We start from the raw sequence: 21,020 nt of genomic DNA, 5'->3' as shown, positions 1-21,020 counted from the left end.
TTTCCAAGGATAACAGTTCATTACCTTCTCTATTCGATCCTGCAATTCTTTATTTTTTACTAGAGTTTCCAATCGGCAGTTAATTCTTTCTGAAAGAATATCACACATACGCTGAAGTTCATCACACTTCGGTTGAACACAATCCAATGGACAATAATGACGACTGGACAGAAGCTGCTGTCCTGTTGTAATTAGTTCTTCTGCTCGTTCTATATCCATCTGTAATATTAAGGTTTTTCTAATGAATACTTACTATACCTGCTTAAAGTGTAAGATTAGTTAATAAATGCAACTTAGTGGTGAGCTTGCACATGCTATGGAGCTTCCTGATAAGCAGTGCAATAAAAGAGGGGAGGGGAAGATGTTTTGATGGGGGAAAATTGCAATGTATTCCAATTTTTACTACGATTATAAATAAAGGTAAAATAGTTGTACTTACCAAACACATTTTTTGGAAACCTCTAGCTTCATTTAACAGTATTTCAACTCTAGCTACAGTTTCACCAATCTCAGTCATTTCACATATTGTTTTTAGATGGCTATCAAAATTACCCTGAAAATATCAAGCATTGCAAATGAAAAGAATAAGCACTGAAGTATATCAAAGATAAATGGCAATGAATTAAAGGAAACTGTAAATGAAGGGAAGAGAAACTGTACCTTCACTGACTCATTGGTTGAAGGACACAAAAATAACTTTTTTTTCATTTATTCTAATGAGTGTGCAGTCATCAGAGAGAGAGAGACAGAGAGAGAGAGAGAGAGAGAGAGAGAGAGAGAGAGAGAGAGAGAGAGAGAGAGAGAGAGGTGGAAGGGAGAGGGATAGGGAGGGACAGATGGTCACATGGACAGAAGGAAGGATGGAGAGGGGGGAGTTTAAGGGAGGATCAGATGGGATGGGGGAACTTAATTTCAGTATGCAATCTGTCATCACCTTTTTTTAAATGATTTATTGAATACACAACAGTTCTGAAATCTGGATAGATTATTCACAGATCTGAAACCAGCGAACCTGAACAAAAATTCACCATTTAATAGCAGCTCAATTTATCTCAGCAAAACACTGTTTTTGACGTTTGTCCCAGCAATTTGTCTGTCACATGAGTAATGCTACAATTTCCTTTCTTAAATTTTATATAAATTTCTCTAATGATTAATGTTACATTACTACTCACATATTATACATGACCTCCACCTCACTTGTACTATGGAAAGTAAGCAACATTTTGATTAAGGCAAATAAACAGATTACAAGCTACAATATAAAATATTAATAAGCATTTTTCATCTTCGGTCTTAAGAAAACTATAATGGGCAGAAATAAGAAAATTATGTTATTAACATAACAGAAAAAGAGAAAGAACAAAAGCACAAGCTACCTTGGTTTGATAAGCATATTATTATAATTTTAATCAGCAATACGTATTTATATAGAGAAGGAAACTAGTAAATACAACAGAGGCTGGATCATTTCACATTAGTGAAGTTACATATCTTCAAATGATTTCTTGAGAACCATTAGTAGAGCCAGTAAAAATTCAAGCATACTGCCTTTTCTTTCTTTTTATACATTTCCTTAACTTCTGTTTACATTTTAATTATTTTTATTTTCCTCACACAAAAGTTAACATAAAGGTTCTTACAATTTGTACACTGCAAACTGAAAGTATTGACAACATACTGCACAATCTGCAGCAGCATTTACAACATTAATATTTTACCAGAACAATTGGATACTTAACTGCACAAAGGCAATAAGTGTCAGATTTATGAAAAATAAGAAACCACACTATGAAGGTGAAATTTGCTATGAAACAATATATATCAGAAGAGCTATGTTCTGTGGTGTTATCAAGTATTATGACAAAATTGGCAAACGGTGGTGAGACCAAGTCACATGGCTACACATAAGAAACACACTGTAGCCTCTTCACCTGTTTCTTACATTTCACAGGAGAAGGGACTGCACGAATTTGCTCCAATGTCAGTATCTTTTTTTGGTGTGTTCCTAAATACCCCTACCGTATGTGATGCAGGGTTTGCACAGTCTGTCTTTTTCTAGTCGGAAACCTCTTTCTCAATATTATTTTGACCACAGGAAATAGCTAGATCAGCCACTTGTGTTAGGGATTGTAGTTCAGTGGACTGCACTGTATCTCCATCAATGAACAGGACAATGCGGCTTGTGTACTCTTATCTATCAGTTCATTACACCTCAAAGGGTCATTTCAAGCTTACATCATGCCTGCATTGGCATTTCATGGGAAGAAGAGTTATGAGAACACAAAGTTACTTGCCAGATTGGTGTACACCATAGCAATATCATTTGAACATTCAATCTGTCACAAGAAACAAAACATTTAAGCTCTGCCTGACAGTGATCAATTGCAGTCAACAACATCAGGTGATCAAAACTACTTATAAATTGTGGCTCGGAAATACCACAAGGAGAATGCAACAGGACTGAAGGCTGCGTTTTTTGGGGAAATTGGAAGGGCCTTGTTGATGCAGACAGTAAGCAACCATATCCATACAATTACTTTGACCTCCAAGTGTCCATCATGAACAGCAGAATAAACACCCCCCCCCCCCCCAAACAATATGATGCATGAAGAACGTAAGTGACAAGAAACCTGAAATGGAACTTGAATCAGTGCCATCAGGTTCTCTTCAAAAGAGGCTGCAAGATTTGTCTGACACCTGATGATTGCCTTAGAAGAGTGTAGAAGTAGGCAGGCACCAATGATCATCTCAACCATCTGGGAGTTAGTTGTTCTGGGAATGGTATCATGTTTGAATGTCTGAGACATCTCATCAGTATTGAGGATAATTTCAGGGCTGTGCATGATCAGGATATTTTACCCCAACATACTAACCAGCCCTACATTCAACACTGTTGCAATGGGTTTATTTTTGAAGGTGATAATGCATAAGAATATTAGCCATCAGTATAATGGTTGAGCACAGCTCGCGTATAACACATGGTACCAGAGCATTTGGTCATAGTCAGATCATGAGAGAGCAATGCATTGAACATTCCATCTCTAAAGCTGACCAGCACTGATCTTTCCACAAGTCCATGTATCACAGGTGCACCACGTGTACTTCTATTAGAAAGAAACTGTCACCACCACACTGAACTGCAATGGGCATCCTCTTGAGAGGGATTAGGAAAACTGTGATTGTAACTGAATAGACAGGCCAAAGTGCAGTTATTCACACATCATTTCAGTGTTGGACAACAATAAACAGTGAATGGCCATACCAATCAGAATCCCACACTTGAGTGTCACACAACCCATGACTCTATAGATGTACCTTACTCTCCATACACCACAGAGCACAGAGATTAGAATGGGCATAAAACCCACCACGATTTGACCCCCACTGTGAGGAATAAGTTGCCTTGATCGATGAGCTTTGGTAAATAAGCTCATCTTACACATTGGTACATGTAAATGCCAGGATACAAGTACATCAAAAGCAACATAATGATATGCATCCCACATGGCAGTAGGGGACTGTTGCGATGGCAGGCAATGGGTGTATTCTCATGTGGTGATGTTTGCAGAGGAGGATACAGGGCCAGAAATATTGGTCACCATCTCTCAGTACAGAATAATATAGGAACCTACTTGTCAATCATGTACAACTGTTTGTTTGTGCAGTACTCCAAAAGTTGTGAATGTCTTTTGCTTTGTCTGCCAGGTCACTCGACTTTAATCCTACTGAGCACCTCTGGGATGCCACTGGGTGAAATTTGCACTTTTCGACCTAGCTTGTGGGGGTCACTAAACAGCATGTCTGATTTGTCTGTGTGTCTCTGGTCTCTGTACTTGTAACTAAAGGAGTTCTGTAACGATCTACAAGTTCAATGTAAAAAAAAAAAGGTGTGGGTTGTTGGTGGATATTAAATCACTTTCTACTTTCTCCTACATATTTTCTGGAGCCAAAATACAAGAAAATGCTAGGAATGGGTATGTTCACAATCTCTGGGATGTCTTTGATAACTCATGAGGCATTACTCATCGATTTAGTCACTAAATGATGAAATTTCTTCATGCATAGTGAACTAACCACACTCTCAGCTCAGTCATTTCAGTTTGGCTCCATTCATTATTGTAATGTATGAGGGTGGTCCCATTAGTAGCCGGCCTGACCGAGAGATGGCAGTCGTTGTTGAAAAATATCTCTTGATTAAAAAGTGCACAATTTATGAAGCGTATGTTTCAAGTTTGAAGACGCCACATTGTTTAGTATTTGTTTGGCAGCCATCAATAGTGAACATTGTGAGTGAACTTGTGAAAATGGAGAAAATTGGTCATCGTTATGTGATACAATTTTTTTTAAAGGCCTCGGTGCAGCCAATATTAAAGCTGAGCTAGATTTTCCTTTGGGAGAGTCTGCAAGGACAACAGTAAAATATTGGGTAGCTAAGTGTAAATGAGGCCAAACGAGCTGCCAGGACAAACATCGCAGTAGTCGACCAAATGAGGTGACAACTCATGAAATGGTGAAGAAATTTCACAAAGCGGTACTGGATGATTGTCGACTGAAAGTGCGCGAGCTAGTAGACATAGTAGTCATTTCACAAAGTGCAATACATCACATATTATCTGAAAATTTGGACATGAGAAAACTGTGTGCAAGGTTTGTTCACACTTCAGCAAAAACAGTGTCGTGAAGATGTTTCAATTGAGTGTTTAGCAAAGTTTTGCAGCAGCAAAGCTGATTTTTTGCACCTTTCATAACCACGGATGAAACATGTGTCACTCACTTCACTCCTGAGACAAAAGAACAATCAAAACAATGGACACAAATTGGAGAGCTGACTTCAAAGAAAGCAAAGAAAATTTCATCTTCAGACAAGGTCATGGCGTCGGTGTTTTGGGATGAGCATGGGATACTTTTCATTGACTCTCTGGAAAAATGAAAAACCATCACTGGCAAGTATTATGTGAACTTACAGCAACGTTTGGGTGAAGAAATCAAGCAAAAATGGCTGCATTTGGCCAAGAAGAAACTGTTGTTTCTTAGAGACCTCACAATCTGTTATTGCAATGGCCAAAATTAATGAATTAAAGTTTGAATTGCTACCTCATGCACCCAATTCACCAGATTTACCCCCTCGGATTATTTTCTGTCCCCAAACTTGAAGAAATGGCTCGGTGGTTGAAGATTTTCAACAAATGAAGATGTGATGTTGGCAGTTAATGGATATTTTGAGGCGTTAGACAGTTCTCATTATAAAAAGGGTATCAAACTTATCAAACGTGTATGGAGCTGAAGGGAGATTATGTTGAAAAATAAATACATTTTACGAAATGTGTACATAGCAGACTCTAATAAGGAAGTTGAAATGAAGGTTTATCAAGTGCTCACACCTTTTAGTGATGCTATAACTAAAATTAAATGTGACCAAAGATATTGAAACAACCACAGTCTCTGTAAGTTGAAATGTGTGCAAGGAATGCAGTATTCCAACACTAAATGCTTTCAGAATATTTTCACTCTGCAGTGGAGTGTACGCTGATACGAAACTTCCTGGCAGATTAAAACTGTGTGATGGACCAAGACTCGAACTCAGGACCTTTGCCTTTTGTGGGCGTGAGGACGGGGCATGAGTCGTGCTTGAGTAGCTGCAGCACATGCTTAAGAACAAATGAATGAAATTTTACAAGCATATTGTAGTGTTTGAATCATCCAAGTGCACCTTCATTACCCTGAAGACGTCACACGTATAACATACAGTTACCCGTAATCTCTTGACTTAACATTTACTGAATGCAACAATTGCATTCACGCTCTGCAGCCACTGGCAGAAAATGTAGAGACATATGGTTGACTCTTAGTTCCAAAGATACTTTGTGCTTTTCCAGAAAATGTTTGTCGACATTGGATAATTCATACGAAGAGGATACGGTGTTGGAAACGAAAGCCTTCAAACTGATAGAATTCTTGTTAGGAATGTAGCTGGGGCCCTGAGGGTACAAAAGATTGGTAGGGAAACTTGCAGACCAATAAAGATTGTACCATCTACAATAGCCCTCAACATTCAATCTATGTTAGAACAAACAGCACAAAGGTCCATACGGCAGGCAGAAACCTACTGTGTACTTCATGATCAATGTGGTCACTGAGTTCAAGATTGCAAGAAGGTAAAGAAAGTCCAGCAGAAAGATACAATGATATCACCACTGGAAAATTGTTGAAGACACTAAGCCCAAATGCACCTTCCCATCACTGGATTTACTACCTTCAAACTTCAGCTGGATCCTTAGTATAAACCACCCAACAGTTTCCATAAAGTATGACATCATTAACCTCATCAACATGCCATTCAATCAATCAATCAATCAATCAATCAATCAATCAATCAATCAATCAATCAATCAATCAATCATCGGGAAATGCAGTCTGTAGCTCCTAGAATTTCAAGACAACAGGAATATGAAATGATCATGACCGATCAACGGGTGCAAAAGATTCAGTACTTCCCGAGGAATTTTATGCTTCCTGTTCAATCAAAAATAAGTGAAGAGCAGTTGTCTCCCACAAAAATAAGCAGCTGTTCTTTCAAATAACATCCGTAATGCTTAAAAATCATTCTTAATTTTGTAGAGGCATTTGGAAATGAATTATTATTGGAGCATTACAACCTTTAAATCAAACATCATTATGACAACTTCTAGCACACTCATCTACCACCTCAATGCCTCCTATGAGACACAGAGGCCAAATTACACCCAAAATGGCTGTGTCAGTCTACCTTCTCACCCAAAATTCAGTGAACATCTTTTATTTACTTCATCAAATACTGATGAGTAAGAGATATGAAAGCACAAAGTGGCAAGTCATATTGTAAGCATCTTGGCATGAAATAGACTCTCCCTCACTAACAGAAGACTTGGGAAAAGGGCCTAACCTTCTTTCTGACATAACTGCAGTTCCTGTATATCTTCGAAAGCAACATTTTGCCATTATAGATATTATCCAGGCGTTTTGTAGTTATTCTCCATCCAGATGACAGACACATGATGAAATTTTTCTGGTACAGAGATCATCATCATGGAGCAAATGAAGCACTCAAGCGTGTGAAGAACTAATTACTAATTCAAATGATTTTTCTTTGGGCTTAAATTTAGTCCATTCTTCCTTTCAGCAGCACTTAGAGAATTGGCAGTCAATGTACCTTTTCCCATCACCTTATTAGGCCATAGCACTTACATGGATGATTTTGCACCAGGCACTGCAGGCAAAAATACAGAAATAACCCTTTACTATTAACTGACCTCACCTGTGAGTCAGATCCAGCTGGCTACGTTAAAATGGGTGCTGAAGCCTCAGCAGCTTGTCAGAATATGGAAGTCAGAAGTACAAGAGATCACAATACCTTCACACGGGTTGGGAGTTTAGTGGAATACAGTAGATAATACATTTTTTGTGGATCAGCATGAAGTCATCAATAAAATCCCCCACAGTAGTCAAATTAAAGCTGTTACAAACAACTGCTAGCTTTTATGACCCCTTGGGCTTAGAAATACCAGTATCTTTAACAGAGAAAATTTTGGTTCAAGGAACTTTGCTACTTACACTAGGGTGGGATGAAATTCTCCCTTAGCACCACGTCACCCAGTGGCACACTTAGATGTCAGTCTTTTCAAGCCTATCACATATTTATAAACCAAGATGGCTCAAAATTTCTGAAGAGCAAAGCATTTGCACCCCATTTTCTGTGATGCTTCTGAGCACACATAGTGTGGTCTTGTATGTCGGGTGCGCTGTAAATAGTGAGTCTCATATTCAGTTGATATACAGCAAAAGCCGACTAGCTGCCATGATGAACTGCTGGCAACAATAATGGAGTTGAGACTTCAACATTACTAGCAAGGCTGCCAACATACACATATGTAGGGCAACTCTTTTGACCGATTCCATGGTGTTGATTGCTTGGTTGCGAGACAGTCCCAATACTTGGAAAATTTTTGTATGCAACTGCATAATAGAAATTCACAAGTACACTTCACCATCCCATTGGAGACTGTGTTGAGGTAGACACAATCCCAGAGATAATTTGTCAGAAGGAAAAATGTCTCAAACCTTACATAGAATGGAGACATGGTGTATGGGGAAGCCTTGTCTTAAACAACAGCCCTGTCACTGGTTAAATGAATATCCAAGTATAGCACACCTGTTTCTTTGCCAGGAACTAAAAACTCACTCTCAGATCCAGAGGTCCTCCTTACTCAGCCACTGATATACACTGAAAGATTTAGTTCCTCCTGGAATCTGCTGTGAGTCGTTGCCCAATTTCTTTGACTGAAAAAGAAATTTGAATTTGCATGGTGAATTTACAGTAGAAGAAATGGCAGCAACTTGACATTATTGGATAACGGGTGTAAAAGAGCAATGGTTTTTCTCTTTTATGTAATCAGACTTTGAAGGAAAACATGCACCTACTCACTGGATTAAGAATAAAGTCTCTCAGTCCTTTTTTGGATAAAGACTTTTGCATTTAGGTGGTCATCTGCATTATGCCAAATTAACCATTGAAGAATGACATCCACCTATCCTGGACAGAAACTATCATTTCATGAGGCTTTTAACTACACATACTCATATCTGTTTCCATCACCTTGGAGTCTGAATTGTGCATTCAGGGTTTCGTTGTTCCTCCTGGATACTACAGGCCCAATGCAACACATAAGTTATTTATCAGGCTTCCCACATAAAACAATGTGTTGCTTTGTTAGTCATGAAACAAAAGTTCCACTGACTGCGCAGATCCATCCAGATCACTGGTGTTTATTTTCTAGGACCGTAATACACCAACATAGAAAGTAACACAACTAAATGCTATATTGTTATGTTCCTGTGCTGCAATTAGAGCCATTCACCTAGAGCTAGTTCACAATGCAACAATGGGTTGATTTTTGTGAGCACTATAAAGATTTATTGACAGACGTGATATTCCACACATCATCCACAGTGACAATGTCCAAGCATTCCATGCAACCAAGAAATAGATAATGGAATTATGGGTGGCCATCTCTGCTAGTAAAACTCACCAATATTTCGCACAATAAAGCATAATGAAATTTATACACTGAAGCACGAAAGAAACTGGTATAGCCATGTGTATTCAAATAGAGAGATATGTAAACAGGCAGAATACAGCAAGAATGCGACCAACAATGACTGAAGAGAATCATTCAACGTGGCTGAAGTGCAACCCTTCCACAAACTGTTGCAGATTTCAATGCTGGGCCATCAACTAAGAGACAGTGTGCAAACCATTCAACGAAACATCATCGATATGGGCTTTTGGAACCGAAGGCCCGCTTATGGACCCTTGATGGCAGCACAACACAAAGCTTTATGTCCCTCCTGGGCCTGTCAACACCAACATGGGACTACTGATGACTGAAAACATGTTGCCAGATCAGACAAGTCTCGTTTCAAATTGTATCAAGCAGATGGACATGTACGGTTATGGAGACAACCTCATGAGTCCATGGACACTGCATGTCAGCAGGGGTCTGTTCAAGCTGATGGAGGGTCTGTAATAGTGTGGGGCATGTGCAGTTGGAGTGATATGGGACCCGATACGTCTAGATATGACTCTGACAGGTAACACACACTTAAGCATCCTGTCTGATTACTTGCATCCATTCATGTCCATTGTGCATTCCAACGGACTTGGGCAATTCCAGCAGGACAATGCAACACCCCACATGTCCAAAATTGCTACAGAGTGATTCCAGGAACACTTTTCTGAGCTTAAACACTTCTGTTGGTCACCAAACTCCCCAGACACGAACATTATTGAGCATAACTGGGATGCCTTGCAACATGCTCTTCAGAAGAGATCTTCCACCCCCTCATATTCTTACGGATTTATTGACAGCCCTACAGGATTCATGATGTCAATTCCCTCCACCAGTACTTAAGACAATAGTCGAGACAATGCCACATCGCGTTGCGGCACTTCTGCATGCTAGAGGGGGCCCTTCACGATATTAGGCATGTGTACCATTTCTTTGGCTCTCCAGTGTAGCTGTGCGTATCATCTGGTGACGAGTATGTCAGGGGAGAATGACTGGTTCAACCAAAAGCTGTCTGAAAGGTACTTGGATGGCCCAGCATGGACGAGAAGGGCTGTAGCTGAGCTTGTGAATATTGAAGCCACCTTCAAAGTGGAGCCAATAACCCAAAATGTACCACAAGTGCTCTCCTCAGCACACTTCCTTGTGGGAAGATAAAACATTGTCAAATAGGACTGAGATACCAATTGTAACAGATATGGTGAGAGAATTCAGACTCAATCAGAAAGTAGAAGAAGACTTCTGAAAGTGCTGGAGCAAAGAGTACCTCTTGGCCTTGTGCAATTTCCACCATGGGAAATGCCCAAAGGAATATTGGTGAGGATCACAGTTGGTGACATCTTTCTGCAATAAGTTCTCGCAAAATGTGGAAGAAGGCAAGAGTCTTTGATTCATCAGTCTTCTGACTCGTTTGATGTGGACTGCCACAAATTCATCTTCTGTGCCACCTTTGCATCTCAGAGCAGCACATGCAACCTACGTCCTCAACTATTTGCTGGCTGTATTCCAACCTCTGTCTTCAGCTCTCCTATCATCCAGTCCCTTCATCTTGTCAGTACTTACCATGTGGTAATTTTCTCAAAATTCTGTACAGAATCTCTTCATTCCTTACCTTATCAGTCAATCTAATTTTCAACATCTGTAGAACTACATCTCAAGTGCTTCAGTTCTTTTCTGTTCCAGTTTTCCTACTCTTCGATTTACTCTCAACAGATGTTCTGTACTAATTAGACTGTTCATTCCATTCAACAGATCCTGTAATTCTTTTTCACATTCACTGAGAACAGCAATGTCATCAAATCTTATCATCGACATCATTTCACCTTGGATTTTAATTCCACTCTTGAACCTTCCTTCTATTTCAGTCATTGCTTCTTCGATGTACAGGTTGAACAGTACTGGCGAAAGGCTACATCCCTGTCTTACACCCTTTCCAATACAAACACTTTATTCTTGGTCTTCCAGTTTTACTTTTCCCTTTTGGTTCTTGCACATATTGTAAATTACCCATCTTTCCCTATAGCTCAACAATATTTTTCTCAGAATTTCAAACAAACATTTTACACTGTTGAATGCTTTTCCCAGGATGACAAATCCTGTGAACTTGTCTTGGTTTTTTCAATCTACTTTCCATTATCAATTGCAAAGTCAGAACTGCTTTTACATGCTTTTACCTTTCCTAAAGCCAAACTAGTTGTCACCTAACAAATTCTCAATTTTCTTTTCCATTCTTCTGTGTATTATTCTTGTCAGCAACTTGAATGCAAGATCTGTTAAGCTGATTGTGCAATAGTTCTTGTATTTGTCAGCTCTTGCACTTTTCAGAACTGTGTGGATGGTGTTTTTCTGAGTCATGGTATATTGCCACACTCATACATTCTACAGACTAATGTGAATAATCATTTTGTTGCCACTTCTCCCAGTGATTTTAGAAATTCTGACGGAATGTTGCCTATCCTGTCCGCCTTAATTGATCTCCAGTCTTCCGAAGCTCTTTTAAATTCTGATTTTAAAACTGGAAACCCTTTCTCTTCCCTATTATCCAGTTTCCTCTTTTATCATGTCATTGGATAAATCCTCCCCCTCATAGAAGCCTTCAATGTACGCTTTCCATCTATCGGTTCTCTCCTCTGCATTTAACAGTGGAATTCCCATTGCATTTTTAATGTTACTGCCATTGTTTTTAATTTCACCATAGGCTTTGACTTTTTCTATATGTTGACACAGACCTTCCAACAATTATTTCTTTTTCGATTTCTGCACATTTTTCATGCAGCCATTTCACTTTAGCTTCCCTACATTTACTATTTATTTCATTCGTAAGTGACTGTATTTCTGTATTCCCGAATTTCCCTGAACATTTTTGTATTGCCTTCTTTCGTTGATCAACTGAAGTATTTCTTCTGTTACTCATGGTTTCTTCGCTGTTATCTTACTGGTACCTAAGTTTTTCTTCCCAGCTTCTGTGAATGCCCTTTTTAGAGATGTCCATTCCTCTTCAATTGAACTGCCTACAGAGTTATTCATTAACGCAGCATCTATAGCCCCAGAGAACTTCAAGCTTATCACTTCATTCCTTAGTATATGTGTATTCCACTTCCCTGCACAATGATTCTTCCCAATTAGTCTCTTTAAACTTCAGCTTGTTCTTCATCATTACCAAATTGTGATCTGCATCTATATCTGCTGCTCGATACATCTTACAATCTAATATCCAACTTCAGAATCTCTGCTTGACCATGACGTAAACTGACTGTAATCTTCCCCCATCTCCCAGACTTTTCTACATATACCTCTTCCTCTCTTGTGATCTTGAACAGAATATTTGTTATCACTAGCTGAAACTTATTGCAGAACTCAATTGTGTTTCTTATCTACAAAGCCCACATTATCCTATAACCATTTCTGCTACTACTCCCCCTACAAACAAATTTCAATCCCAATGACCATTTGATTTTCATCTCCCTTTATTTACTGATTTACCCATTCAATATCTTCAAATACTTTCTCTCTTCATCTTCTGCTTGCGACATCAGCATGTATACCTGAACTACTATTTTCGGTGTTGGTTTGCTGACAGCTCTGATGAGAGCAACCCTATCACTGAACTGTTCACAGTAACTCACTCTCTGGTCCACCTTCCCATTCATTCATAAGGGATCGTACTCCTGCTACTGTTGATATTATACCTACACTCATCTGACCAGGAATCCTTTTCTTCTCTCCATTTCACTTCAATTCACTGTCACTATATCTAGACTGAATCTTAGCATTTTCCTTTTCAGATTTTCTACATTTCTGCAGTTTCCACATTCAAACTTCTGACATTCTATGCCCTGACTTGTAGAACATTATTGTTTCCTTGGTTATTTAATCTTCCCCTCATGGTCACCTGCCACTGGCAGTCTCCTCCTGAAAATCCATGCTGTCCAGAATCTTTTGCCAGTGGAGAGATCATCATGACACTTTTTTAATTACAGACCACATTTCCTGTGGACATAAATTATGTGTCTTTAATGCAATGGTTTCCATCGCCTTCTGCATCCTCATGCCAGTGATCATTGCTAATTCTTCCACCTTTTATGGGCAGTTTCAAACCCCAAGAGCAAGAGAGTGCCCTGAACCTTTGGCAGCTCTTCTGCCTTCTTTGACAAGGCTGTTAGCAGAGTGAGGGTGACTTCTATGCTGGAAGTCTTCAACCACCATTGCTGATGATTTTCATTAAAAATTTAAGCAGCAGCAGGGTTCAAATCCAGGACTAAGGACATTTTGTTTACTAGTCAAAGTCGTTACCTCTAGACCCCAGCTGCATCAGGAGTACAGGAACTGAAAGGAGGCAGATGAGGAGTCCCAAATACAGCCATCGTTGTCACTGCTGATGGAAGATACCTCACCAATCCTGACCTGTTGGTCATATCCCCAAAGGGAAACAGGGTGTGGAGGTTATGGAAGATAACTAAATGGTGTATATTACTTGTATCTGGATGTTTCCATCGGTAACTAATGTAACATTCACGGTCTGTAAATTCTGTGTCAAAGTTGTATGTTGACTGAATTGCTTTCATACAGCTTTTATAATATCAATGAATTGTAGGCAGCATATGAGAGATCATGGTTCACGAAAGTTCTGCAATGCTTTTGGTGTCAAGTGAAATTAGGTGCAGACCCAGGTTCAATTCTGAAAAAGGGAGGGGGGAAGACTGTTCATGTCTCAGTTTTTTACAGTACCACACTATTAACGTGCCACAGATGCCTATGATTTTAGTGACAATAAGTATAAAATGTTTCAATGTCATAATAATAAAAACAATAATCTGTTAACATCATTATTAAGTACAGCAATTTGATCTAACATCTAATGAATTACAATTTAGTGACATACAGCATTTGTCCAAAAATTTGAGAATGTGTGCCATGAAACTAATTTAAGAACCATCATAGTACCAAATTCTCATTATTTTTATATGATATAAAATCAAAGTGTGCAGTGCTCATTATGAGTATTTCACTTAGCACAGGTTTTAAAACTTTGGTTATGTGAGCATGGAAATGAAGTAAATGCTTAATGCTGCATCACTGAAAGTAGACATTATGAGAACTGTGGCAATTATGAGGTTTAAAACAGCAACAAGCTCCAAGTATGGTTTAAGAAAGTTTATTTAAATAACACCACTGCTGGTTTTGGATTTATTACAACTGCATCTCTAGATGCAGTTCTTGCTTTTCTGCTGGGGCCTCATTTTGTAATCATTATAGGTTTGTGCAGAGGTGTATATCTTTGAAACCAATATTTTTGTTGGAAATTATGCCAGAATGTAAATAATTTTGGAGTAAAGGAGACCACTCAGCAAATACCAGTATCACTGAGTTGTTGACAGGCAGACACAAACACAAAAGAGAAAGAAAACTTCCTAAGCTTTTGGAACAAATACCCTTTGTAGAGTGAAAGTAAACACACACACACACACACACACACACACACACACACACACACACACACACACACCTGAACTGCTACATTGTGCGAGCTGGACAGAGAATGCCAGTATTGCATTTCGGCAGGTGGACTAGGGGTTGTGTCTGGTGGGGTGGCTAGAGAGATGCAAGAGGTAGAAAGAGGGGTTGGTAGTGGGTAGCTAGTGATTTGGGGAGGAGGCAGCAGGTTTGCTGGTTAGCAATGAAGGGAGGGGTGAAAAGTACATGGACTAAGCTTGTGATGAACAGTTACTGAAGCTGGTGGGGTACAGCACACAATGGAGGTGATATGGATACATGGTTTGGGAGGCGTGACTGACCAGAGGAGGGGGAAACTGTTGGGTATAGGATATGCGGACAGTGGGTTAATGGATATAGAGGTCAGGAGAACTCCCGTCTAAGTAGCTCAGAAAAGCTGGTGGTGGAGGGGTGGATCCAGATGGCTCCAATTGTGAAGCAACTATGGCAATCTAGCATGTGTGCTCAGATGCAAGTTGTATCTCTGAGTGCTCAACTTTGTTTTTGGCCACAGTTTGACAGTGGCCATTCATTCTGGTGGGCAGCTGGTTGATTGTCATATCGATATGAAAAGCTGTGCAGTGATCGCGGTATGGTTCCCACACCACATGGCTGCTTTCACATGTGGCCCTGCTACCAGGTTTCCTTTCTCTTTAGTGTGCATCTGATGATGACTCAGTGCTTCTGCTAAACTAATATTTTTGTTATTCAAGTGAATCTGGGCCGTATTCTGTAAATGCTGAGCATGTGTGCTGGTATAAAACATAGAAAGGTGTGTATTCAAACAGTTCCCACAAAAATTATCGGCATTCACATAGTACATGCGCCAAAATGCAGAAATTTTAAAATATGTAGTGCAAACCCCAAATGAAATTATCACACACAAATGTAAACCACTGTACAAAATCTATAACTGTAAAGCAAGGCCCCACCAGGAAAACAAGAAAATCTGTAAGAGCTTTCTGATGATGCATTCATAATAAACACAAAATCAATAAAAGGTTATTTAAATCAAACTTGCTCATACCATATTTGTGGATGATTGCTGTTTTAAATTATAAACCTTGTGAAGGGAAAGCTGTTTCTTTCAGTCATTTGCACTTATGTTGGGAATTCAGTATTTATCTTACTTTTCTCTCTCTCTTTGCCTCCCTTAGCAGGATGTCTTTCCCTTACTCCACTTGCTGTAGCTAGTTGGTTCTACCTGTGGATTTATGATCCGTGTCGTATTTGCTGTTGGTAGCAGGTACACTTAAGGCCTGGAAATGTGCAACTTTGCCTTGCTAGAATGTTACTGGTCACGTTGTAAGCACATCCATGTGGGCAGCCCCTCATACAACTGATTGCAAATTGCCATGTTAAATGTAGCTTGCATTTTACAGAATTTCTCACTATTTTCAAGATGCTTAGTTTTCATGCTACTTTACTCTCCACGACTTATCTGTGAAATTTGGAAACTGATATATCTAAAAATAAAAATGTTTCTAATGAAATGTGTTGTGGGCAGCAATTGAGAGCTCTATGACCACCCTCTACCTCACCATCACTGGACCCTCCCTTGAATGAATCCACACAGTAGCACACTGGCACAGTCATTAGGGCAAAAGGCAATGTACACATTATGGGGCAATTAAATTGCTAGTAAGTATAAACAGCTGTATCTTCAAACATCTGTGAATGGTATAAATCATACCGGGTATTTTTTAAAGAATTCTACAGACATCATCTCAGTTTCATAAGAGTAACACTTGTGGTATATCAACTGACCTGAGGTACTTTATATGTGTCTCCACACTGATTAGATCAGACATGTTTCAATGCTGTCAGTTGTCTTGTTACTACTTTAGCCCTTCATAGAGGGGTACACTTGCATCACAGAAGTTGCATGTGGGATGAGGCAGTAGCTTGCTGAGAGAGAAATGGAATACTTTCTAAATGTTGAATACAGCAATAACAAACAACAGAAAACTTATCATTTGAGGTGGTAGCTACTGTCTACAGAATAAGAATTAAGAGACTATATTCCTCTGTCTCTTTCCCATGACAAACAGCTTGATCAAAAGAATAGGTCTATGATTTCTTGTTAATATACAGTGTTGTTCCTTAAGGATTTGACGGTGATGACACTCTACTTAGCCAAGATTGCAAACAAATTTTTTTCTCAGACATCTTTGGAAAGTAAGTGACACATAAACATTTATGACAGGTTTGTGGAACTTCGACTTTTCCTAAATTCTAATGTTGGTTTTTCTCTCAGGACTAATGTTTTGACTTTTACAATCAAATGTTGACATCAAAAAATTGTAAACATGCCTGCCTATCAGTCTTGATGTTTTAAAATAATGTATTTTCAAAAACCTGGCACTTTTGCAACTTTTGTGCTGTTAAGTACCTACAATTTTGAAAGAATAGATACAAAATTGGTCTTTTTACTGTGATTCTTTGTTGCAAAAAATGACAGGTGAAATTCAATCATGCTAAAAACAGTATAAAGAGGAGAGAGTCTTGCGACATGATAATATACTATGGATTACTTTGTATTACTGGAGATGGAGCTTTAATATAACTTACAGGGTGTATACGTGGACTAGAAAAAAAAAATCCCAGATTTTTCCTGGATTTCCCAGTTAAAAACATACTTTCTCCCACATGAAAAAACACTTCGTCCAAGGTGAAAATTACACTTTTTCCATGATAAGTGACATTATACTTTCCCTTGGAGCTGTAAAAATATCAATCCTTTGAATGGTTTTATACACCAGCGAGGAACTTCGGAGAATGAAAAAACTTGGCAAAAAAAAAAAAAAAAAAAATCATATTATGACACACTGCATATTTTTGTATTCGTATTACAAAAGTATAGATTCGAAACAGTATGTTAATTTCCAAAGCACTGAAACTGAGATTGAAATGCCCTTTTGTAAGCTAGTCATAGTTCATGTCACGTGATATCACCAGTCTGTGACAGCAGATTTTCAAAGTATAGGACACATGATGTAGTCAGCCAATAGCAACATCACTGTTAAGCAGTGTGAACACACAAATAGGAAAAATTAATAGTTTGAATTAATGTACATAGTGTAGCTGCAAGAAAAGCTAAGCTTTCACATATAATATTGGTCTTGAAGAGTAATAAGCTACAAGAAAAGTTAAACTTTCACATGTAATATTGGTCTTTTTTGCGTGTGTTACACTTGAAGATACATCACACAAATGTGCCAGTAAAATTTAAAATAATGACATTAATGTCTGGTCTTCTGGGCCTGAAATTCTTCTAGGTGGCAAGTTCTCAATGTATTAAGTTTTAAATGAGAGTCAAACACACACTGATTTTGGAAATTCGTTGCACATTCACACATGTAACATAATTCATCTAGTGTAAAAGGAAATTTACTTTGAAACTATCACTTTTCAAAGCATCATTCACAATATTTTCTTCGCAACCTGTTAGAAATAGCTTCGTTTCAACAGTTGCCAGGGAGTGCCAGAAAACAGGCGTTACTGGGTGTGGGCAGCTACAATGACGTAGGAAGCCCATATATGTTCATACAAATATAGTATTAAGAGATCTTACAAGACACCATAAAAGAAATAGGATACTCCAAGAGCAGTGGAATTTCGTACACCATACTAAAATTCATAATTTGGCTTAAAGTGCTCATTCATATGTCCAGATTCACAATTAAGTTGCCCCAATCTGATATCAAGATTTCAGTGCAGTTTTCTAGATTCAAATTTTGTTGGAGTATCAGGAGTGTATTATCTTATGTCTGGTTCTTTATTATGGCATAATGCCAAACGTGCCAGAAGATGAAAATGTACACTTGAAATTCAGTGAACAGCCGAAACCAGCCAATAGTGCAGAACAAAACATTTAGTTTCTAATAAACTGACTGTCTTTGGTGAAAAGATTACTGAAAGTCACATTTACTAGCAAACCGACAAAAATAACTTCATTGTTCTGCAAGGCGAATGACTGTCAAAAACGTGGAAATAAAATCAGAAAACTGAAACTAATAACATATGTTAGCCTTCTGCAATGATGTGAATTTATTTTAATTCACTTGATACCTCCCAACCACAGAAATCCGTTTTGTTTCCATTTGATGTGAGAAGTGTAAACGAAGAGAAAACAACATAATCACTAAATGTAAACACATCTTATGTGGAGACTAACCCTCCTCCCCACTACAACTCAGACTGCTATACAATCTGGCAGCTTGGGTATGACAGAAAATTTATTCTGGGTAGCTTCTGGCCGCTTGTTGCTACTGCTGATACAGTAACAGCCACACTATCCGAATGCAGGAGAAGGTACTGCCCATACGCAACTCAAATGCGCATGCATGTGCGCTTGCAGGAAACTGCTCAAACGAACTTAATGTAAACAGCTGAGACGTTACGCTCACTGGCAGCAGTTTATTGTTATGAAGTATTCCATAGTCTTCGTCCTAAAGCCTTTGACTCATTTAGCTGTTTATCAGATCTTACCAGTCAAAATTACAAAAAAAGTAACTAAAGTCTAAAACAATGAAAAATTCCCGGATTCTAAAAAATTTCCAGGTTTTCCTGGTTTTCTCCTAGATGAAAAAATTCCCAGGTTTTTTCCCGGATGTCCCAAACCGTATACACCCTGAACTTAGCAGATCTGAAAGGAAAATAAGTGCACTGTTTTCATGAAAACAACGGAAAAAGAAAATAACATTATGTGGAACAGTTACCTGTAACTCCTTAAAGTCTTGTTCAAATTTTCGCAGTTCTAGACACTGTCTAAGTTTTGCAGAATGATTCTGCCAAAAATCATCAAATGTTCTTTCTGTTTCTTCAAGCTGGACTAATAACCTAGATGAAGTGGTTTTTTATTATTATTTTGTTATAAATTCCAGTTATATATTATCCCTGAAGTTTCAGCCATAAATTCATTGTCAAAACACACATGAAACTGGACATACAGAACCATATCATACAAAAAAATTTATGTATTGAATGTACACATACATACGTAGAGAAAAGTATTTGTGAGAATCCACATAGAGAAATCATCATAAATACAAGCAAATTATTAGTAAAGAAACCTAAGCAACTAGAACATTATTTCAATTATCACTTTAAGAACTTTCACTTGGCAGCATAAGAAGCTGCTATCACTGTCGTCATCGTCGTCATCATCATCATCATCATCATCATCATCATAATTGTTGTTGAGTATAGGACAGTAGGTTAACTAAACAGCCATGTAATTTTATTTTCACTGTTGATACAAAATATAACTCTAGGAATTTACAAACTAAAAGTATGAATGAAATTATTTTGCGCTGGTAAAAGGTTTAAACATACTTTTCTGCAAAATAAAATATTCTGTGAAAGTCCTAAAAACACTATCCTATTTGCTGATGACACCAGCATATTACTCACTGAATCCAGCCCAGAAACATTGCAGTTAACAGCAGAAAGTTGAGTGAAAAGACTTTCAGAGTACTGCATCAAAATCAAATTCATTGCATATACTGAAAAAATTGTATGTGTCAGTTTTAATTTATTTCCATTATCCAGCCAAATATCTATTTAAACAAAACTGAAAAAGGATCCTCTACAAAATGTACGTGTTTTTCAGTTTGTGGATTCAGCAGGACTAAAAATGGGACACATGTGTACATAAATTGTCAAAGAAATGCTAATCTGTATGCTGTAGTATAAGAACATTAAATTCTACAAGTACAACAGTACTGCATGCATAATATGCATAGTTTCAGTCACTGCTCCGAATGGGTTCATTTTCTATAGACACAACTCACAGCATAAATGTTTTTGGGATGCAAAAGTACAAGAATAATTTGTGGGTTTAAAAAAATAGATGAAATGTCAATTTCATTATTGAGCCTGGCATTCTGAATGTCCTGTACTCATTCATTTGTAAAACTATCTTATTAATGAGGGATTACCTCTTGAAAGCAGGCAAATTACTGCAGAACAAACAAATATACACCAAACATTTTCCACAATAACACCCTGTCAGAGGAGCATAGTTAATGTTGTTGTCATACTAAACAACTACATAACAGAGCAAATAAAAATTGCTACTCACGCAATATTTAAAATGAAACTAAAGACATGTCTAATAAAGTATTCTTTTCATTCTGTTACAGAATTTATGAATATGTAAAATTAAATGTCACTGAAACATATATCGATAAACTTAGATAATAGGAATGTGTACCTAAATGATTCTGTTTTGCTGATACTAAATACTGTGTCCTAATTTTGACCTGTCCAATATAACTTGTATAATTTGTGCTGTGTAAAAAAACTGGACCAATAAAAAAAAAAAAAAATCAGACAATCACAAAAGGACCAAATGCTAAACTCTCTTGTCTATACCTCCTACTGCAATGGAACTCATTATGTACCGTATAAATTAGTCAC

General features: G+C 38.0%; 1 protein-coding gene across 1 annotated transcript in view; it reads right to left on the bottom strand.

The window, feature by feature from the left end:
- The window catches only part of LOC124622658 (guanine nucleotide exchange factor DBS-like), a 199,165-nt gene that overhangs the window by 124,798 nt on the left and 53,347 nt on the right, over positions 1 to 21,020 (bottom strand). The window contains exons 8-10 of the mRNA XM_047148453.1: positions 19,319 to 19,439; positions 440 to 553; positions 25 to 219 (exon numbers count right to left, since the gene is read on the bottom strand). Of these exons, the coding sequence (XP_047004409.1) occupies positions 25 to 219; positions 440 to 553; positions 19,319 to 19,439 (430 nt within the window). The remainder of the gene's footprint in view (positions 1 to 24; positions 220 to 439; positions 554 to 19,318; positions 19,440 to 21,020) is intronic.

The sequence above is a fragment of the Schistocerca americana genome, chromosome 1 (genome assembly GCF_021461395.2).
Source record: "Schistocerca americana isolate TAMUIC-IGC-003095 chromosome 1, iqSchAmer2.1, whole genome shotgun sequence".
Taxonomy (NCBI): Eukaryota; Metazoa; Arthropoda; class Insecta; order Orthoptera; family Acrididae; genus Schistocerca; species Schistocerca americana.
This window is presented reverse-complemented; position numbering and strand designations above follow the sequence as displayed.